The sequence below is a fragment of the Anolis sagrei genome, chromosome 4 (assembly GCF_037176765.1).
Source record: "Anolis sagrei isolate rAnoSag1 chromosome 4, rAnoSag1.mat, whole genome shotgun sequence".
NCBI classification, from domain to species: Eukaryota; Metazoa; Chordata; class Lepidosauria; order Squamata; family Dactyloidae; genus Anolis; species Anolis sagrei.
In genome coordinates this window covers 194213608-194229765 of record NC_090024.1, presented here as the reverse complement: position 1 = coordinate 194229765, position 16158 = coordinate 194213608, and the positions used below count along the sequence as shown (strand labels likewise).

Genomic DNA, 16158 nt, shown 5'->3' with positions numbered 1-16158 from the left:
GTATTTAATTCTTGATTGCTGTAATACAGTTTAGTTTATTCCTAGGTTATACATCAACAAGCAGTGAAGGGCAGCTTGGAAAGAGGATGATTGTCTTTGCATCCAGATGATTCTCCTCCATCACATTACATATGACATAGGGTATATCTACACTGTAAAATTAAAGCGGTTGGACACGCTTTAATAATAGTAATAATAATAATAATAATAATAATAATAATAATAATATTTATTTCCTACCCGACTCTCCTCATTGCTTGAGGCAGGTTACAGAAAAATTTAAACACATAAACATTGTAAAAATACTACAAAAACATATTACAATATATTTCTATAAAATACATATCAAAATACACAAAACAGATATTAAATACAAGACACACATTTAAAATTCATGCTTAAAGACTGTCTGGGTAGGCCTGTCAGAAGAGATAGGTCTTTACATGGTTTTAAACTTCTGACAGCTTATTTAGCTGTCGGAGTTCTTCCAACAGGTCATTCCACAGTCTTGGGGCAGCTGATAAAAAGGTCCTCTGGGTGGTGGTTGTCAGTCGGATTCTGGCGGATTGGAGCAGACAACCCCCCCCCCCCCCCCAAAGGACTGAAGTGTGTGGGGTAGATTGTATTGTAGGTCATCTGGACTCAAACCATGTAGGGCTTGAAAGGTCAAGACCAACACCTTGTACTTTTCCCAGAAACTAACTGGCAACCAGTGGGGTGCCTTTAGGATAGGTGTGATATGCTCAATCTTGGATGTTCTTGTAACCAATCTGGCTGCTGTATTTTGAACCAGCTGGAGTTTCCAAACTTGGTACAAAGGTAGCTCAATGTAGAACGTATTGCAGAAGTCCAACCTTGAGGTTACCAGTGCATACACTACCATCTTAAGGTCTCTCACATCCAGGAAGGGGCACAGCTGGCGTATCAGCCAAAGCTGACAGTAAGCACTCCTGATCATCGCAACTATCTGGGCTGACATTTGGAGGGATGGATCTTGGAGCACTCCCAAGCTGTGAACACAGTCTTTCAGGGGAAATGTAACCCCATCTCGAACTGGTTGACACATCTCCATCCCTAGATTAGGACCTTGATGGCAAGCACCTCTGTTTTGTCTAGATTCAGTTTCAATTTGTTTTTCCTTGATGCTATCAAAGGCCACTGAGAGGTATAAAAGCACCAACAGGGACACACTCCCCTTGCTGGTGTTAAGATCGAGGTCATCCACTAAAGTGACCATAGCAGTCTCAACTCCATAACCTGCTCTGAAGCTGGTTTGAAATGGGTCAAAGAAGCATGTATCATCCAAGACAACCTGGAGTGAATAAAAAATGGGGTTTTCAAAAAAATCCAAATGTTACCTTTTTTCCAAAGCTCAAAACAGGGCCTAGAGTGGTTGGTATAAAATCACTGATAATATTTTCCAGCTTCTTTCTAGTGTATGCACTTTACTTTAGGCAACAGGTAATGTTCAGGTGGATATTTCAAGTGCCTAGGAGGTTTTTTTAGATTCTGTTGCCTGAGATCAGTGTTATTGAAACTGCTTTTTAGGGCCAAAACATGACATTACAATTTTTTTAAAAAAATAAATAAACAGGATGTTTCTGATGTTCAAGTTTTGGTTGATGGATATCAGATTCTAGTAAGACAGCTACAACAATGAAATAAATCCTGAACATTTAACCATCATAACCATGAAGTTAATAAAAGTGGAGAAGGCCATTATCCAGGTTTTCTAAATGATTTATCATTGCAAGCAATGTCTATTTCACAGAGGGAATAATGAGCCACAATTTTTGCTTTGTACATTTTGATTAACTAACCTGAAAAATTAATTCTTGAAGTTGGAATATTAAAATGGGCTTGTGGTGATCAATCCTGAGCTGGGAAAATGTATATTTGGATCTATTGCTCCCAAAATTGGTAGCCAGCAGAGCTTGTTGAAGTTGTAGTACAAAACAGTAACTTTCCCAAGCTCTATATATTTTTATACTGCATGGTCTAGTTTTTCCAAGACTAAATTGATTCCAGGTCTAGAGTTTAGTTTTTCATTATTTTATTATTACATATTAGTTATACATAATCCCAGGTAGTCAGGAGAGAGAGAAAGAGAACCAATGATTTTGATTGGAACTGATCAAAAGTATGTCTGATACAATTACATTGAATGTTTTATCAGTTTGCTTTTCATGTATATCACATTATCTTCATATTGAAGATTGCAGATTCAAATTTTCATGTAAATATTCATGTTTGCATTAGGAATCTTAATTTTAAAATCCGCTCAATCTCTTTTCTTAGGAGTAATTTCATTGTTATTATTCATTTTCTCCAGAACCCATTTGATACAGAATATTACGTTTCCAAAAAATAATTAACTCGAGGGGAACACACAGTTTTGTTTTTCAGATTGAAGAGATGCCCACCTGTTCTTCATTTTAGAGGTGTAGATGCCTTTTCCCACTTAGAGAGATTTTTTTAATTAAAAAAAGTAACCATTGAATGATAACTACTGCTACACACTTTATTATCTGGCATAGTCTCAGCCTTGCTTTGAATCTCTAGCATTGCCATTTCCAATTATCTCTACTTCTTTACAGATAGCCAGTGTCAGATATCAACTTGTGCTAAAAGGACAAAGAAACACAGGTGGAGATCAACTAAACTTCTCCCTTAAAGCAGTTCATTTGTACTAATTGGATTTGTGGAACACTTTACTTCACATTTCCTTCCAATCCAATGAAGGCTAAGAATAGCACAAAATCAAATGATTACTGCAAAGAAGACAAAATGAAAACAGGGACACTGAATTGTACCGCCACTAGAAGAATTGATTATATTTTATTTTCCCCAAAGTGTTTAGGATGGTGTTCAATAGTCCATTGCCCTCTCCCAAATTTAAATAAACAACTTAGAACAGGACTGAATTAAAATAGCTGGGCAGAAGTTCGTGTCTCCATACTGTAAGAAATCATTTAACTGGTCAAGAGATGCTCTGATTCTTAAATTCTGTCTACATTTCACCTCTCTATTAGGGAAAATACATGCTTCAGGGACTGGCTGTACCATAAGCACAATGAGGCTATCGCATCTGGAAGCAAATGTTCGGGGCAGCAACAGTGGTGCTCTCCCTAATTTACCCTGAGCCCCGAAGCCATGCTATTCTATTATAATACCTTGCAGCATCTTTTCTAAAGTGTGCCACGAACCTCCTAATCTAGCCCATTTCTCTGAAGGGACATGGAAGTCATTGTAACATCACCAGGGTTGAAATGAAATTGATTCTACTTTGCTTTTATACATCAAGCTTTGTGCAGCATCTTGTCCTTTGCTTGAGGAAGCAAAATGGCTGAGGTTTCCTCTTGGCATATCCTTCTACCACTATAAGTCAGAAGGACTTCCCTCCTTCAACACATTCTCTATGGTAACAAGGAAGAAAAGAAGGCCAAGCAATTGGAAAATTCAAAAAGGTTGCAAGTGGACAACAACTATGTGAGGGCTGCTGTTCTGTTTCCCCTAGACAACGAAGAACAAATGAATACCCTGCTAGATCAGACTATCTCCCACAGTGGCTGGCAAGTTGCCTATGAAGAGTCCAGATGGAGAACATGAGGTCACAGATACATAAACCCCATTTTCCTAGTTTCCAACAGACCTGACAACCTCTGAGGAGGCCCTGCCATAGATGCAGGTGAAATGCCAGGAGAGAATGCTTCTAGAACATGGCCATACAGCCAGAAAAACCCACAACAACCCAACATAAGGCCAAATATAAATCTTCTGTCTGTCCCTAATAATCTGCATTCAAAAAGCATGCATCTCTGATTCTGAATCTGTTTTACAATAATAATGGCTAGCAGATATGGATATAGCCAGATCCAGTAATAGAATCTCCCACCTCTAGTAACTGCCAGAACCTTAGGATCCGGACAGAGTCCATCATTGCACTAACACAGGTTGACACTCCCTTATTTGGAAATCCAAAATTCTCCAAAATCTGAAATTTCCAGCCAGTCATGTCCACCACAGAGGAAAAACACCTTCTGAGTTTTCTTTCAGGAACCCTGATGAGAGAAAAAAGACAAAGGGAAATGGGGAGGAACACCACTTTCAAAATGCCCCTGTAAAAAGCGGATATCCCACATGCTTTCACACTCGACTTCCGCCCCACCAACGGTGCTATGTGGCAGGGTGGGCACCCTGGAGATGAGCTGCAAGGGCAGGCATAGAGTGACCCCATCAGCCACCATGTGTATCCAGCCCAGAGGAAATGACAAAGACTCACAGTGAGCTGATTTTCCTCTCCTTTTCCAGGCTTTGCTAAAGGGCAGAAAATGTGATGATAGCCAGAGACATATGTGAGACATTTTTTCCCCTCAGAGTCCATATGTAAGTGATTTTGCTTCCTCTTCACTTTCTCCTATCATGTTTCTACAGTGGTAGAGTGGGATTCCTTGAAGGGGGCTTGGTAGATGCTGAATATATGACTACCACTCTGTGCTCCCATTCCACATTCAGATATGTATGTACAAATACAGAAATTCCAAAAATCAAAAAAGCAGCTAGTCCCAAGCATTTCTGTCAAGGGAGACTCAATCTATAGCTCTGTTCTTCTTAATTCTTTGTACTGAGTGGTTGGGTCTGTTGGCAGACCTCGCTGGAGGATTCTTGGAATTGTAGTCCACAAGATAATTTTTCTGAGCTCTGCTGTTAAATGTAAGGAACTGAACTAGATGGACTCTTGGTTTGATTTAGCAGGGCTGTAATTCTGCAGTGATGGCTGGAAAGAAAATTGTACAGTTTTCTTAACTATTCACAATTCTCTAGTTATTTTGCACAAAATCTAAATGTTGGTGTTGCAAAGAAAATAATATTCTGCTTTAGTAAGACCTCACCTGGAATACTGTGTCCAATTCTGGGCAGCACAATTCAAGAGGGATATTGACAAACTGGGATGTGTCCAGAGGAAGGTGATTAAAATGATCAAGGGCCTGTATACTATGAGGAGCAGCTTAAAGAACTGGGTATGTTTAGCCTGCAGAAGGGAAGGTTGAGAGGAGATATGATAGCCATGTTTAAATATTTTAAAGGTAGAGGAACAGGCTTGTTTTCTGCTGCCCTAGAAACTAGGACGCAAAGCAATGGTTTCTCAAATTACGCAAAAGGAGATTCCACCTGAACATTAGGAAAAACTTCCTGACTGTAAGAGTTACTCAGCGGTGGAATTTTCTGCCTTGGAGTATGGTGGAAGCTTCTTCTTTGGAGCCTTTTAAACAGAGGCTGGATGGCCATCTGTCAGGGGTGCTTTGATTATGCTTTTCCTGCATGGCAGTGGGTTGGACTAGATGGTTCAGGTGGTGTTTTCCAACTCTATGATTCTGTATGTGGAAAATGTTAACTGGAAATGTGTACCCTATACAGAAAATAACATTTCTGTGTAGATAATTGTCTCAAACTGTGCAAAATTCTATATATTCGGTTTGTCCCTCATCAGGATATTTCATCTTTTTTTCTGAGATTCATATATTTACAAGTATTATTTATGCTGTGCTTTAATATTCCAGAAAGCCCTGGGTTGATGTTGCACTGGGGTCATGATGAACATTTAAAATAGTGAATCAGGATTGTTCTTAGATATTCATTTGAATATTGTGTATTTGGAGGCCCTCCAAAAGAAACTCTACCAAGGGCTTCTTCACATCTGGCCAGAGCTTTGAAAAGTTATTTTTTGGACTTCTACTGTGTGAATGGGAAAACCTGGGCATCATGTTTCAAAAAAGTAAAATGTCTCAGTTTTGTACATAAATGGTACAGGGGCAGCTGGTGCCAGGAAGAAACAAGTAGAAACCTTGTCATATCTTAAACAGGAAACACAGTCATTAGAAAAGAAACGTGGAAAGACAATGCACAGGCAAGAGCTCCTCAGAAACCTCTGAGGAAATCAAGATGGCCTAGAAAGAAGGAGCGACCAAAAGAGACAAACACGTTAGACCTTTTTCTGATTACTTTCAAGCTAAGGAGACATTTCCTGATCATCTGAAGACTTATTTTAATCCCTCCCTACACTGGAAACATTTGTATTATTCCCACATGGTGTTTTCCAAGTGTAAAAAATGAAGGTAGTCGGCTTTCTTTTTGTAGTGGTTGCCATGGCAAGGGAACTGTTCAATTTGACGTGAGGTCAGAAATGTCAGACACACAAACTAAATTAAACTGCATCGGCCGGCTGATTTGCGCAAGAGAGAAATACTGCTGATGCCAGAGCTGATGCAGATCTATTTTCACGATGGAATTGTTTTTACAGTGAGCTTCCTCTACACCAGTTCTGTATTGATAATACAAAGTGAGTCAGTACAAAAGCTAAAAATCTCCATCTTAAAACCACCTCTGTAAAGTTGGAAGTCGTTCTAGTTTTATTGAGTTTGCAACTTTATTGGGTAGAGCTTGGGAAAGTAACATTTTGAATGACACCTCACAGAATCTTCCAGCCAGTGTGGCGCTGACCATTCTCACTGGAGGATTCTGGGAGTTGTAGTCCATAATGTAACCTTTCTATTGTGTTGTCAAAGGCTTTCATGACTGGAATCACTGGGTTGCTGTGAGCGTTTCGGGCTATATGGCCATGTTCCAGAAGCATTATCTCCTGACATTTCACCCACATCTATGGCAGCCATCCTCAGAGTTGTGAAGTCTGTTGCAAACTAGGCAAGTGGGGTTCATATATCTGTCGAATGTCCAGGGTGGGAGCTGCAAGGCTATTAACTGCTAATCAAGATGGCCAATTGCAACATTCATACTTGCCTCCAACAGACAAGAGTTATTTCTCCTACTCTGGACATTCCACAGATATATAAACCCCACTTACCTAGTTTCCAATAGACCTCTGAGGATTCCTGCCATAGATGTGGGTGAAACGTCAGGAGAGAATGCTTCTGGAACATGGCCATACAGTCTGGAAAACTCACAGCAACCCACCTTTTCTGTTGTTAAAGATATGAGCCTGAACTAGATGGACTCTTGGTCTGATTTGGCAGAACTGTAATTCTACAATGAAAATATGTATAGTTTAAATTTAAATGCTGGGTGTTCCAAAGAAAACAATATTTTGTATTGTCGAAGGCTTTCATGGCTGGAATCACTAGGTTCTTGTGGGTTTTTTCGGGCTATAGAGCCATGTTCTAGAGGCATTTCTCCTGATGTTTCGCCTGCATCTATGGCAAGCATAAAAACAATATTTTATATGCAGAAATGTTAATTTTGTACAGAAAATGTGCGTCCTATGCAGAAAATAACATTTCTATGAAGGAAATTGCATTTTCTGTGCAAAAAAAAAACCCTAAACATTTATTGGGGCTCCATGAGAAATATTTGCTTCAAAAAGGGCTCAGTGGCTGAAAAAATTGAGAACCCCTGGGTTAGGGGATCACTGTAGCAGTTAAATATGCACAAATGTAACAGAAGCTAACAACCAGTTACATGTATTAAATGTGGAAGCAAACAGTTACTTCTTTAAATTTGTAACACAATTAGCTATTCTAAGGTGGGTTTGGGGATTAGAACAAATTAATTTCTGAAGTTAACCAATTCTAATTAGGTAACAATGGTGAGGACCTTGAGCACTATGTTCCTTCAGCTTAGTCCATCTCACAGGCAGTCATTTTCAGAAGGCCTATACTGTCTGCACAGTCAAGATATTATTATTATTATTATTATTATTATTATTATTATTATTATTATTTGATACACAACAAGATTAGTACACAGCAAACACAATCACTATACTGGCTTTTTTATTCGATCACACATCGGACACTTCCCAAGTGTCTAGGACTGTGTGATGTAACGGTGAATGGTGTGTGCAGATCCAAGTAGGATGGCCTTTTGCAGCTGACAGATGGTAATTTTGTCAGTGCCAATTGTTTTTAAGTGCAGGCCAAGGTCTTTAGGCACTACACCCAGTGTGCTGATCACCACTGGGACCACCTTTGCTGGCCTGTGCCAGAGTGTTGTTGTTGTTGTTGTTGTTGTTGTTGTTGTTGTTGTATTATTATTATTATTACCCTGATTTTTCTCTCCACAAGGAGATTCAAAGCATCTTACATCAATACAATTTAAAATATACAAACATTAAAACAGGATTAAATACTCAATGGGGAAAATTAATTTCTATTGTTTTGGAAAGTCTATTCAATTATAGAGACTAGAAATATACATAAAAGTTGAAAGAAGCTGGCAGCCATCACTGAGGATGGCAGACCATAAGACTTCTTGCTCCCTTGTTAAAAGGAGTAAAAAGATAAACCATTGCCCATTACAGCAATAAGGTCATTTTTATCTTAAGGAATATTGACTGATGAGAAACCACAGCCTGTGTTATCTTTAACATAAATGTTTAATAATAGCTATGTTAATGTAAACAAATTACCTTTCATTGCTGTCACAATCTCACTGGGTTTGATTTATATTTCTTTCTTTCTTTTTTGTTCAGTTATGGCTTTCCTTTATTCTGACCTTCTTAGAGTAAACAAGACAACTCTGCATTATAACATTGTTTCTGCAATTTATCACTTCTCTATTAAAAGTGGATAAAATATGCCCCCTCCATGGCCATCATAAAACAAAGGGAATGTTTTCTTTCTTTTCATCTCACTGAGATGAATTGCAGTGCTCCATCAGCTGCTGTTATCCAGAAACAAATAAATACGATCACAGCTCTTGGCTGTGCAAACTCTTAGGTCCCTGGGTATGTTTTCAGCCCTTGACAAGTGACAAGCTATAAAAAAAACACACCATAATGGCAAAGGCTAGAAATGTACCATGTCAGATACAACATCAGTGGAAAATCAGATTTTTCTACCATGCTCATAAAATACATTAGGTCAGTGTTTCTCAACCTTCCTAATGCCCCGACCCCTTAATACAGTTCTTCATGTTGTGGTGACCCCCAACCATAAAATTATTTTCATTGCTACTTCATAACTGTATTTTTCTACTGCTATGAATTGTAAATATCTGATATGAAGGATGTATTTTCATTCACTGGACCAAATTTGGTACAAATATCTGATACGCCCAAATTTGAATACTGGTGGGGTTTGGGAAGGGGGATTGATTTTGTCATTTGGGGGGGGGGGTGTTGTAGTTTCTGGGATTTATAGTTCACTTACAATCAAGGAGCATTCTGAACCCTACCAATGATGGAATTGAACCAAAGTTAGCACACAGAACTTCCATGGGCAACAGAAAATACTGGAAGGGTTTGGTGGGCATTGACCTTGAGTTTTGGAGTTGTAGTTCACCTACATCGAGAGAGCACTGTGGACTCAAACAATGTTAGCTCTGGACCAAACTTGGCAAGAATACTCAATATGCCCAAATGTGAACACTGGTGGAGTTTGGGGAAAATAGATCTTGACATTTGGGAGTTGTAGTTGTTGGGATGTATAGTTCACTTACAATCAAAGAGCATTCTTAATCCCACCAACATACAGAACCCGCATGCCTCAAAGAGACTCATTGGTGCAAGCCTCCCTCCAGCCTCACACACTTTCCCTTGCCCACACATGTGCACCATACTGCTATATGCCAAACATACCTGTTCTCCCCTCCTTGCTTGGAGTCTCAGAAACACTCCACCCCTTGGCTGAGAGGCTAGCCAACCAAAGCAAGAGGAGAGCTTTTTTGGTGAGAAGATTCACTATCTATTTCCAAAAAGGAAGAGGACAGGCAGAGAGATCTTCAACTTTCTTTGCCAAAGGGGTTCCTAAGACTATCAGAAATATGTTTTTCTGATGATCTTTGGTGACCCCTCTGAAACCCCTTTGCGACCCCCTCAGGGGGTCGCAAAGGGGTCTGACCCCCAAGTTGAGAAATACTGCACCAGGCTAATCCAGATGTATGTTTTGTGGTGTGCTAACCTATGACAGTATTCATGCAACTCTTGCTATCATCCTCAAAACAATTAGCATCTGCACCAAAACTGAGCCAAATGTCTCACCTCTACTCTGGTAGAACATAAACATCATCTTTCTAAATACTCACATTAATATATCATCGAGTGGCTACTTTCTCTCTCTCTATGTCTCGTCAATTCATAGCTTCAACTGTCAATTTATGGCAACTCCATACATTTCATTGGGTTTTTCTTAGGCAAGAAAAACTCAGAGATGGTTTACCAATTCCTTCCTCTGTAATACCTTATTTAACTCTGCTTAGTTTTCAAGATCAGAGAGAATCTGGTGCCTTCAGGATATTTAGGCAGGCTGAGTGGCTACTGCAGGATAGTAAATGGTTAGTTATTGTATAAATAATTGAATATGTAATAAAAAAACTAGTCTGACAGCCTAATGTAATCTAGATGGAAAGAATATTCATGATGATTCATTCCTAGGTTTAAAATAGAAGACCAGCTGGAATTTTGTACAATTTTCTCCTGATATTGAATATCTCAAGGTATCACAGAGGAGTAATTTATTTTTGGAAAAATTTTTGTGGACAACAGTGTTCCATGAGCAAGAAGTCTATTTTGTGCAGAAGAAAACAAACTTTTTTTTGCACAAAATATGTTTTTCTGTGCAGAATAAATTCTTTGGGACACAATAAACTCTTTGGGACAGAATAAATACTTTGGGACATTCAAATGTAGGAGAATAGGCTTGAGGATTTTTTTTTGTGTCTCCATAGGAGGACAAACTAATTTAGGATTCACATTTGTAAATGTACCAGACTCCCCTCCCTAACAACAACAAAGCAGAAACAGACCTCTGCAAAGTAAAATAATATCCTGCCAGTTGTGTGAGGCACCAACACATTTTGTTAGAGAAGGTTGAAGACCTTTTAAAACTACAGCTCCGATAATTCCATAGCATTTAGCTATGGCAGGTGAACTGGTGCCAAGCTGCATTTGTTCTACAGCATATATGCAACCTTAATCTTTGTTATTAGGAAAGGGAATTACAAAATTTGTAATTGCTAAGAAATACTTACTTCCAAGCACAATTCTCCATACTTTTGATAGACTTAGCATAAGTAGCTGAATGACTGAATTTGCTAAGTGAAAGCTGACAAGGTTTTTTTTTTGTTTTCACTTTGCTACAAATGACAGAGAAAAAAGCTAAACAGACTTAACCAACAAGAAGCCTGGGCTAAAAGGAGATTTGTTATATCCATCCAGCTGTTAGTTAACATTCCTTATGTTTCACCTACAGCTTTCAGTGTGAACAAAGGACATTTAATATGCTGTGTTCTCTTAAGTGACCTTGTAACAACACCTTGTTTAAAAATCACCCAAGGCCAAATTACTCCTTGGTCACTTTTATTTCAAAGTAATCTTCTGCCATCACTTCTGCCAATGCCTGTAAGTTTAAAAGTTGAGAGGGGAATCTTACACTGGTTTGTTTGTGCAGTCATGACCTTACATTTCTCCCCAGAATGGTCTTCAGGCCAGGATACAATTGAATTATTACAAAATCAAATTGTAATATTTAAGTAAACCCAAGGCCACCTGTTTTCCTACCTGCCCCCATGATTTAATGTGACAGAGGGGAATTATTTCCTTCTCCTGCTTGTTTGTGGATAATCCTGTGTGTTTGGTATGAATTGTTCATGTGAATCAGAAATTTTCTAGTGCTGGCAAGCAGATGCTGCTTGAGGTGCAAGAAATCATGCAATATTAATTTGTTTAACATTTCTATTCTGCCTTATATCATTAGACCTCCTAGTAGCATAAAAAACCAAATTAAAAAGTATAGAATCATTCAAACAGTGTAAGACATATAGAACTGTCTTAAAACCATTTTACTATTTGATCAATATCCTTAGGTCCCATTTTAAAAGATACATTTCAACGTGGAGCTGAAATATAGTCTGGATCACTGTCCCTTTGGCCCTTTAAAGTGATCATAAGTAGGGTGGGCAATTGAGCAAACTTTCTTACACATGATCACAATGTATTACTCCTCTGGCATATTTTAATTCACTGGCAAATGTATAGAGAGAGAGACCTTCTTTCACATATTTATGTCCTAGGCTTTAAATGTCATCACCAACACCTTGAATTCAGACCGGAAGCATTCTGGCAGACAGCATAAAACCTTTACAGTTGAGGTGTGCTTTCTGTAAGGTATTCCTGTCAGCAATCTATTTGGAGCGTAGTGCATTTTTGCCATCACCTTCAAATGCAGCCTCATGTATTATTTTTTTAAAAATTGTCATTGAGTTTGCTTAGACTTATATGGACCCTGTGAATGAGACTTCCAAGACATTCTTGTCATTAGCAGTGCTGCTTACGTTCTACAAACTCAGAGCTATGGTTTAAGTAATTGAGTCTATTCACCTGTAATATGGTCTTCCTCTTTTCCTGCCACCTCCCTCTTTGTTGTTCATTCGTTCAGTCGTCTCCGACTCTTCGTGACCTCATGGACCAGCCCACGCCAGAGCTCCCTGTCGGCCGTCACCACCCCCAGCTCCCTCAGGGTCAGTCCAGTTACTTCAAGGATGCCATCCATCCATCTTGCCCTTGGTCGGCCCCTCTTCCTTTTGCCTTCCACTTTCCCCAGCATAATTGTCTTCTCTAGGCTTTCCTGTCTCCTCATGATGTGACCAAAGTACTTCAACTTTGTCTCTAGTATCTTTCCCTCCAGTGAGCAGTCGGGCTTTATTTCCTGGAGGATGGACTGGTTGGATCTTCTCGCAGTCCAAGGCACTCTCAGAACTTTCCTCCAACACCACAGCTCAAAAGCATCGATCTTCCTTCGCTCAGCCTTCCCTAAGGTCCAGCTCTCACATCCGTAGGTTACTACAGGGAATACCATGGCTTTGACTAGGCGGATCTTTGTTGCCAGTCTGATGTCTCTACTCTTTACTATTTTATCGAGATTGGACATTGCTCTCCTCCCAAGAAGTAAGCGTCTTCTGATTTCCTGGCCACAGTCTGCATCTGCAGTAATCTTTGCACCTAGAAATACAAAGTCTGTCACAGCCTCCACGGTTTCTCCCTCTATTTTCCAGTTGTACCTCCCTCTTTACCAAGTGTTATTTCCTTTTCAAATGAGTCATGTTGGACCTCTTCACGTGGGGCTAAAATCGGCAGCATGCATCGGTTTAGCCCAGGTCACCCATGGAGCCTACTGGCTCCCATCAAATGATGCTGGCATGGCTCCATGGATGAAAGAAGGCAGAGCCGGAGCATGCAACTGCCACAGCAACACGGCTTCCCATGTTGCCATTAGAATCCATGGAGGGAAGCCACACATTCCACACATGTTCACATTTCCCACCATGTAATTACCTTAAGCTGGAGCCAGGCAATGTGGGGTGTGTAGCGCCGAGTTCCCCATGCCCCCTGATGAAGCAGAGCAACTCCAGTGGCCATGTGACAAAGTCAGTTGTCTCATGGTATGGCCAAAGTTTAGTAGGCTTAGTTTGGTTATTTTGGTTTCCCGGGAGTGTTCTGGCTTGATTTACTGTAGGGTCCTCTTATTGGTCATTTTGGCAAACCATTGGATCCATAGAACTCTGCACTGACACCACATTTCATATTCTCTCCTTGATGGTTTTTTATAAATTTACAGAACATTGCTTGGCCAATTTCAAGACCTGGGAACTGCCATTCCACAGATATTCTGTCTGATTGAGATACAGTCTCAGTTAACTGGCCTTCACCTAGCCTGCATAACATGTAGGCACTAGTCCAGCATCTGTACAGCTCCAGTGAGGAGGAGTAGCAGAGTGCCATCAGCATACTTTTGGTGTCCATCTCTGAATTCCTTATCTAACAATTGCATGTCAGTAGTAAATGGCTTGTGGGGCAGGAACGATCCCTGTAGCAGCCATGGGAATGAACCAGAGTCCTCCACTGTTTACAGTGTGCAACACTGTTCTCCAGTATTATGTGTAAACCCTTTCATTTGGCCCATATGCATGACAACATATAAATTAGGCATTAGTGACTAAATCAGAGAAGCGGATAAAAGCAAGCATGACCTTTTAAACAGGAAACAATACCTTGGTTCCGTAATGACCCTGTGAGCTTTTCTGTCTGGATCTGGTTATATTTATTAGGGGGAGAGTGCAGCAGCTGCCTCCCTCTGGACAACGCCGTGCTCTAGTTTCCTGCATCTACTCCTCTCATCTACATACTTGTCATCTGTTCAGAGCAAGAGAGCAAAAATAATCCCTTGGCTTGTGATAGGTGCTTGTGACTCTGACTGTGTCCTAACTAATGGGCTGTTCTCTAGCGCACTTCCAGCTCAGCACTCTGCTGCATAAGACAGAGGCAGGCTATAGGGAATGGGGAGGATGTAGCTATTGCTTGTGCAGGGTGATATAGACAGACTGTGGGATTTGAAATAAAGTTTTCAGAAGGAAAATCTTTTGAGCAGAGAAGGGTTCTGATATGTATGAATGTCAGAAAGCAAAGTGAGACTAACCTTTTTTGTTTATTTAGGAGCAAGATCCAAGAGATGCAGAAATGGAGGATACAAGGAAAGGTATGAACACTGCTTTGTGTATATGTGGAGCAGACAGAACAGACTGTCCTCAGACTAGCATCTTCCAACATTTAGTACTGTTGTTCCCATTATCCTGATTGTGCATGGCCATTGGCTATCTTGAATAGTAATAATGGAAATTGCACCCTCACACATCTGGAAGGCATTGGGTTGGGAAATGCTTGAATAAGACATTCTTGTTGAAGGCCATGAGAACAGAGATGCATTGCTTGTTTTGTCTTCTGAATTCTTAGAATCTTAGTTTCCAGATTCTTTTTCTTTTCTTTTCTTTTCTTTTTGGAATGACTTTGTTTTGTCTTTTGTTTTGCTTTGTTGCAGTATAAATAGGCTACCTCGCAGATGTCGTCTTGTGCCTGAGATGGAAGTGCCGAGCATCAAGGATTTTCAGTGGAAAACTCTTGCACCCTTGTCCAGCCCAAGAGTCTATTGCTCCCTGGTTGAAGCTGGGGGCCAAGTTTTTGCCATTGGGGGCTGTAATGACAATGGCACCCCCATGGACTGCTTTGAAGTGTACTCCCCTGAAGCCAACCAGTGGAATTCTCTTCCCCCAATGCCCACAGCCAGGGCTGGAGTAGCTATAGCTACATTGGGCAAGAGAATAATGGTGATTGGAGGAGTTGGCGCTAACCAGATGCCCTTGAAGATTGTGGAGATGTACAACATAGATGAGGGCAAGTGGAAGAAACGCAACTCCTTGAGGGAAGCTTCGATGGGGATCTCTGTGACAGTGAAAGGCAAGACAGATTATTTTACAAAAAAAAGCTGTTGACAACATAATATTGACTTTTAGGGAAGTATTTACCACCCCTGTGTATTTCTTCTAAGCAATTTGATGGATGGGGTCAAGTACATTGCTCCTTCAGAGACAGCTATGAGCCAATTTCTTGTACACTGCGATTATGGCCTGGCTTTGACCCTTGTGCCTGAGGTGTTGGGATGACCATCTCTGAATTGCTGGAGGTGAGGTCAGGCAATTTTAAACAGTCTAGTCTAGGACTGGCTGTGAAATCCGTCTCATAATTGCTGTGCACCATCTGTTTCATTGACCTCGTCTCTGCTTGCTTTAAAAAAAAGCAAGCAAAAGCAGACACGTTCTGTATTCCTGCCAAATATATAGGACAGCCTGATTGTTGTGTTTCGTTTGCAGAATGGCTTTACTCATTCTTGAAGGACAAAAGAACCAGTGCTTTCTAGTGTATGAGACAAATTGAAAGGCTTAGCTAGAGCAGGACACAAGAACTGAGAAAGTGAAGGTCATTGTCCAAAAAGCTGTATATCTCTTGTAAAGCACTCCACCTCCTTAACTGCAGCTCTTTCTTGTAGAGCTGCTTTTGAAACCCTGAGCCTCTTCCACTTCAAATAGAAGGCATGGATCTTTTGAAGCCTGTGTTGGAATGGTACATTCCCTATTATTCTCGTGACTACTCTCCATGTTCAAAGAAACCATTATTCTTGCATGACAGATAAATTCCATATACTATTAATATTGCCAAAGGGAATGCAAGCATCTTTCAGGGGGGGAAATGATACAAAGTTGTGGTAACAATGTCTCTGCAGTTGAAATGATATTGAACTGCAATGGGTGTGATTACCAGTCAACATAGCCAACAATGAGAAATGATGGGAGCAATAGTCCAAGGATATTTTTACA

General features: G+C 40.2%; 1 protein-coding gene across 4 annotated transcripts in view; it reads left to right on the top strand.

Moving 5' to 3' along the window:
• KLHDC8A (kelch domain containing 8A) overlaps window positions 1–16158 on the top strand; it is a 39374-nt gene that overhangs the window by 12939 nt on the left and 10277 nt on the right. For 3 of the 4 annotated variants that reach the window (XM_060772918.2, XM_060772920.2, XM_060772919.2), the window contains exons 2-3: window positions 14444–14486; window positions 14826–15241. In XM_060772918.2, the coding sequence (XP_060628901.2) occupies window positions 14866–15241 (376 nt within the window). In that variant the 5' untranslated portion in view covers window positions 14444–14486; window positions 14826–14865. Of the gene's footprint in view, window positions 1–14217; window positions 14487–14825; window positions 15242–16158 lie in introns of those variants that run through there. The other variant, XM_060772917.2, reaches the window with a different exon arrangement.